This window comes from Sinocyclocheilus anshuiensis, unplaced genomic scaffold (genome assembly GCF_001515605.1).
Source record: "Sinocyclocheilus anshuiensis isolate Anshui unplaced genomic scaffold, SAMN03320099.WGS_v1.1 scaffold262, whole genome shotgun sequence".
Classification (NCBI taxonomy): domain Eukaryota; kingdom Metazoa; phylum Chordata; class Actinopteri; order Cypriniformes; family Cyprinidae; genus Sinocyclocheilus; species Sinocyclocheilus anshuiensis.
Window position 1 is genome coordinate 628,294 of NW_015547650.1, and position 6,558 is coordinate 634,851.

The following is a 6,558-nucleotide window of genomic DNA, read 5'->3' on the forward strand; positions in this document are numbered from 1 at the left end:
GTGTGTGTGTGTTCACTGCTGTGTGTGTGTGTTCACTGCTGTGTGTGTGCACTTAGGATGGGATAAATGCAGAGCACTAATTCCTATGGGTAACCATACTTGGCCACTTGTCATAAACACAGACATTATAGAGAGAGAGACACTAGATATGTAAACTTTAGGCTACCTCTTAAGCCTAAGAGGATATGGATCATTGTGATCCAATCCAATTTTGCTTTGAAAAACCAGTAGAAAAGTAAGATGGATTACCTGATCCTGGATAGCAAAACATGGGATTACACGTCTAGATCATTCTGATCCAGATTAAAGGGGTCATATGATGCTATTTAAATTTTTCCTTTCTCTTTGGAGTGTTACAAGCTCTTGGTGCTTAAAGAAGATCTGTAAAGTTGCAAAGACTAAAGTCTCAAATCCAAAGAGATATTCTTTATAAAAGTTAAGAGTCAGCCACACCTACCTAAAACGGCTCGTTCTAACACACCCCCACATACCTACGTCACGATGTGGGAAGATTTGCATAACGCCGCCCAAATGTTCACGCAAAGAAAGAAGGCGTAACTTTTATTCTCGCTGTAGTATTGTTGTTGCCGCCGCTGCCATGTCGTGGAGATGCTTTGTGTTTCGTTGTGAAAGCGAAACTACTTTGTTTGGCCTTCCAAAAGAGGACGATATCCGCTTCGTCAGGCTTTCACCAGCCCAGGGTCGTCACATGTGGTTGCCACAAGCCCGCCGGCCGCGCCTTTCTCTAGCCCGCCATGTGTGACGCTGTGTTTCGTTGTGAAAGCGAAACCTTCCAAAAGAGGACACATCTAGAAATCAGTGGTTAAGTTGTATTTACAACACTGTTCCAGAACACTTCAACCCAAATATTCAGATGTGTGCTGCGCATTTTGCGGAGGATGAGGACTGTTTCCTGTGAGAGTAGCCTACAATGCCGGTGGCTGTTTCTATAAAGGACAGTCTGGCACTTTTGACTCACAGCCTGTAAGTACGTTTTTTATATTTAAAGAATTTGCCACTTATGATTCAAACGCGAGTTTTGAGCAGTGTAGAGTAGCACTTGTTTGTCATTTCTCCAAACATGGTTTTACGTTTACGCAGCGCGATACGCAACGCAACACGTAAAAAGACAGTATAAGTCATTATAATCAGTAATTATGTCCCCACTGGACATGCAACAAATGCCTCGTTTGTAATGGGTTTTATTGTTTTTGTCTTGTCGCGCCAGGACACAGGGCATCACAGTATGGTAGGGGCGTAACATTTCTGTCACACGCTTGAGTTATTCAGCCAATCACAATGCACTGGATAGCTGGCCAATCACAGCACACCTTGCTTTTCAGACCGATGAGCTTTGTAAAAATCGATGCCTTTCAGAAAGGCGGGGCATAGAGGAGCAACAATAATGTACATTATGTGGAAAATAATGTGTTTTTTGAACCTTAAACCACAGAAACACATTGCATTACACCAAATACACAACATAATGTTCTTTTTAGCAACGTCATATGACCCCTTTAAACTTTTTGAACAACTGACCTCTCAAGTTTAAATGTGCGTTTCAAATAAGAAAGACATCCAATTTGTAGCCTCCAGGATCAGTCTTACTGCTTCTGGATTAAAGCCTCATATTTGTGACATTAAACATGTCCAGTGTGAAACTTACATTGTTTATGCATTATGTCTTTGTCTTAGCTTCTTTCCTGCTCAAAAAATATCATGGTGGGTATGTGGTCATCAGGCTGGCACTAGGAGGTGCCACTAACAGACCCTTCTACCGCATTGTGGCTGCTTATAATAAATGTTCAAGAGACAGCAAATATATTGAGCAGCTGGGCTCATATGACCCTCTCCCAAACATACGCAATGAAAAACTTGTCGCCTTCAATTATGAAAGAATCAAGTACTGGATTGCATGTGGGGCTCATACGACAAAACCAGTGGCCAAACTTCTAGGTGAGCATGTGATTTCTCACTCATTATTTCCTTTAATAACAATGTTTAGTGATGATTACAGCAAGAGACCAGTCGCACATACCTCACATTTTTATCCTTGTTTCTCTGAGTAGGATTGGCTGGATTTTTCCCGCTGCATCCAATGACAATAACAGAAGCGGAGCGGAGACAGAAAGCAGCTTTGACGGAAGAAGTTAAAATGGAAAGACAAGAACAAGTGGAGCAGAAGGAGGCACTGTAAATACAAAATAAAGTGTTCATGATTTCTATGCATCTCAATAGTGATAATGTGACATTGTACTTCTGTATTACACTGAGATATGTTTTTGGTAATATTATAAGAGTGTTTTTACAATAAGCTTCTGCACAGGTTGAAACTCCAGACATTCAGACACTGCTTGATTAAAATTTCCTTATTACCCAATACAATAGAGCACAGTTTGAAAGATGAATGAGGGGACGTAGACACTGAAAGTGAATTTTATAATCATTAATCTGTTGTAAACACACTTTATCTGGATCTATGTGTCACTGAGAACCAGTGATCGGCTAACAAAAGAAATTAATGAATGTTCTTGCCTGAGGAACCTACACAGAGAGTTGAATTGAACAGTCTTCCTTGTTTAATTTCGGGTCAACTGATCATGAGAACCTATAAATGTTACACAATTGTGTAAATCCTTTACAGCAAGCAATGTACTGATGTATCTAACTGTATGCACCCATGTACTGGTATTAAATAAATGTAATATTTATCAGAGGGCTCAAAGTCTTTGAGGTCAGCTTGTGAAATATGCAGGTAATAAATATGAGCTTTATGAGCCATGCAAATGCTTTATAGATGTTTGAAAGTCATCTGAAGTAGTGTGCTCATTCTTTTGATCTTTTTTTTTTTTTTTTTATTCGATATTTTTAAATTACATATGTAAGTGAATTAGAACATGCTGTTCGGACTATGAAGTTTCAATTCAATATAAATGTAGTTAATCTGCTACACAAGTATTTTAAAATCTTATGAGGGTTGGAAAAGTTATGTAAAGCCTAATTAAATTGATCAGTGGTGTGTCTGAAGGTTTTGTGGATGGGCTCTGTATTCTGATTAAAATAGTATTTTCTTGTAAAACATATATATATATATATATATACATATAAAACTTTACACACTATTGACACACTATTTTCCTATTTGATACTGTAAAGCTGATTTGACACAATCTGTGTTGTTAAAAGCACTATATAAATAAAGGTGTTGACTTTAAAAAAAAATATTTAAGTACTCGCATTTCTAAGACTAAAACTGAAAAATAAAGCTAAGTAGAAAATAAAAAATAAATACAAATTACAAAAGCACATAGCAAAATTTCTTAAACCTAAACTAAAATTATGTATATAAAGATAAATCAAAATAATAACTTTTTAAATAAGTTGGCATGCTCTTTGAGTATACTCTTTGGTGATTTGATTTTCAATAAAAAGCAAGAAACATTAACACAAAACAGGTCAATCCACACCTTAAAAGACTGCATAGGGCCTACATGTCCACATGGAACGAGGAAACATGAATAAGGTCAACTCAGTTTTTTTTTGTTTTTTTTTATCATTGATGTAAAGTTTGGATTACTCACTATTTATACAAAATTGTGTTACTCATTGCTACTGTCTTAAATATAAATATTTTGTAAATATGAAATTTGAAAGTCCTAACCGTTCTCAACTCATCAGCAACACAGATGCAAGATACGAATGAAATAAATCACACTTTTTCAAAATAGGATCGAAATAAGGTTTTGTCCTGGAATTATTGGAAGATACATGCAACGCTTGACTTCATAAGAAATTATCTTAAAAGTAATAAATACTAGTGTATCAAACTGTGAAAAGGCCTGGTATATGACTTCAAAACCATCTAGGGTGCATAGTGTTTAGTTTTGTCAAAAGTGAAGTACTACTACTCACCTTTAGGCTTGCGCTGTGCATTCAGACAACATTTGAGGCGTAACAGACCTGTAGAACATTTGTATGATGCTTCATAAAAGCCTGTTACAAAAGATGTTAAAAACAGGTTTATTGTGCATTTTCAAATTTTTTGCTGAGTTCAGAGTTTTACATGCAACAAAAATGAGCTGCAAAAATGATGACAAAACGTACACAAAAGCATCAGTCAGTCTCCCTGTTACAATCCATCCCAACGGTGTTCAGTAGGGTTCAGGTCTGAGCTTTGCTCGGGAGTCGGGACAGTTTAGTGTTTCAAAGCAATTACTGGAATAATGAAAAAGGTAGTGTATGCCATGCTGGGAAAACAAAAACAAACTCAAACCCCAGGCTGGTCTCTTAGACTGGTCTGCTTCTCAGCTAAACACTATAGCTAAAACCAGCAAACCAGCTCAGACATCATGTCTTTCTTGAAAGTTCTTAATGATAAAATTAACTGAAATAAAAAAAAAAATAATCCTTTAATTCTTTTTGGAGCACACCTTCTGTGTAGTGGATGAACGATGCAATTTACTTTAAAAATCAGGTATAGCACTCTAATGCAGTGCAGTTATGAGATATTTTTTTCCATGGTATGCTTGACATTTCCATGGAAGTGCCCTTCGGTTTTATGAAATGCATATGACTAAGGATATTCTCTATGACTTAAAAAACATTTTGGAGAACAGTTGTGGAATAAATTACCTTAGGTCAAGAACATATTATACACCTAGAGTCATTGTTTTCCTGTGGATGCCATATAATGTTGATTAACACAGTCACTATTTATAGAATGTCACAAGAACAAAAAGAAACCCCAAGTATTAAATGTCAGGCCATAACGCGTCCTGCATTGTTTGTGTGATGGACATGAATGATCGCTCAAATCATGCAGTTTGTTGACAAGAAGTGTGTTGTTACTTTACTAAGCAATTATGCCTTTTTTGGCAGACGATAAAACAGGTGGAAAAATCTGATAGACTTTTACACTGAAGGAGTGACCCAAGCCATATGCATAGCCTAGCAACCTCATAGCAACATATCTGTGTTTTTCCTGTATTGTGACTAATGCGAACTAGCTTCTGGACCTAGTTTAGCTGTTAAAATACTGAGTTTCGGAAGCTTCAAAACATACAAGCAAATATAAAGTAATAAAGGGGGGGTGGGGGAGACAATTACAAGTGATAAACAAAAAGCACTTTCAGTATCTGGGAGGGCTTTAAGTATGGAAACTTTACAGATATTCATAGTTATGGGTTTTTCTGTTTCGTCACTTCCTGTTTGTTGCTGCCGCGTGTTTTGTCATTATATATAGATCAGTGGTTTGAGCTCCATCAAGTTAATTCTTTATCGTCTATTTTTTTTATCTTAAAATCAATTTTATACACCATCATTTTCGTTTTTCGTGTGAATATATCCCCTATCGTTCAACAAAAACAATCAGAGCGCCTTGTTATCACTAGTTTTATTTTGATTTCCCGAGTCCGCTTATAACCCGTTAGCATCGCCAGCGTGGTTGCCGCTCGCTTACATTGCTAATACTCTATTCACACACATCACCATTGTTTTACTCACTGTTACTTGCTTTAATGGCAGATGTGTGTCTACCTTTGAGTGCAGGTGAGGACATGTTCGAGCTGCATTCGGTGCAGCTCGAGCTGGAGGCCGTAGAGAAGCAGATCCGCGACATGCTGTTGGAGAAGCAGGCCCAGCTGAGACAGCGCAGAGCCACGCTGGAAACATCCCGGGCTGACGCTCACAAGTCTGGGGTAAGTATACAGCGCACTGCTAACTCTCCCACCACCTCTACTCCGTGTGTTTCTCTGCACAGGCCCCGTTCACCCAGGACGCGATCTTCCCAGATGTCCTTCACTCCGGCGCTGGGACACCACGGACCCTGGGTGCACCCGCAGCGGAAGACGCGAGCCAGGCCCCGGGCGAGGACCTCTCCCCCTCCACCGCCTCCGGTCCTCGAGATCTCCACCCAGAACGCACCGTCTCGATCAAGCTCCTCAAATCCCTCGGGCAGGACATCGCCCGCAACGACGATCATCGTGTCATGACCACTTCCCACGTATCGACGAGGACACGAAAGGTTCAGTAGACTTTTTTGATGGCTTTTGTTCTACCCGCTTAAATTATAGAAGTACTTGCGCTGTCCAATCGATAAAGACTGTGTCTTTTCCCGAATATTGAGGTCAAAATATAAATTTAATGCAGGATCTAGAACAAATCTGATCGTGATTAAACCAGAAAATTGCTCGCACCCAAAGCAGTTATTGTAAATGAAATAATCACAAATAATAGATTTAATGTACTCTGCTTGACTGAAACCTGGCTCAAACCAAATTATTATATTGGTTTAAATGAGTCTACTCCACCAAGCTACTGTTATAAGCATGAGCCCCTTCAGACTGGTCGTGGCGGCGGTGTTGCAACAATATATAGTGATATTCTCAATGTTACTCAGAAGACAGGATACAGGTTTACCTCATTCGAAATACTAATGCTTAATGTTACACTGTCAGATATGCAAAAGAAATCTATCGTATCTCTTGCTCTGGCTACTGTGTATAGACCACCAGGGCCGTATACAGATTTCCTAAAAGAATTTGCAGATTTCCTCTCAGA

The 6,558-nt window shown here is 38.7% G+C and overlaps 1 protein-coding gene across 1 annotated transcript in view; it reads left to right on the forward strand.

The window, feature by feature from the left end:
- mrps16 (mitochondrial ribosomal protein S16) overlaps positions 1–2,711 on the forward strand; it is a 3,967-nt gene extending 1,256 nt beyond the window's left edge. The window contains exons 3-4 of the mRNA XM_016504155.1: positions 1,696–1,956; positions 2,070–2,711. Coding sequence (XP_016359641.1) covers positions 1,696–1,956; positions 2,070–2,197 — 389 coding nt within the window. The 3' untranslated portion in view covers positions 2,198–2,711. The remainder of the gene's footprint in view (positions 1–1,695; positions 1,957–2,069) is intronic.
- The last annotated feature ends 3,847 nt before the right edge of the window (positions 2,712–6,558 follow it).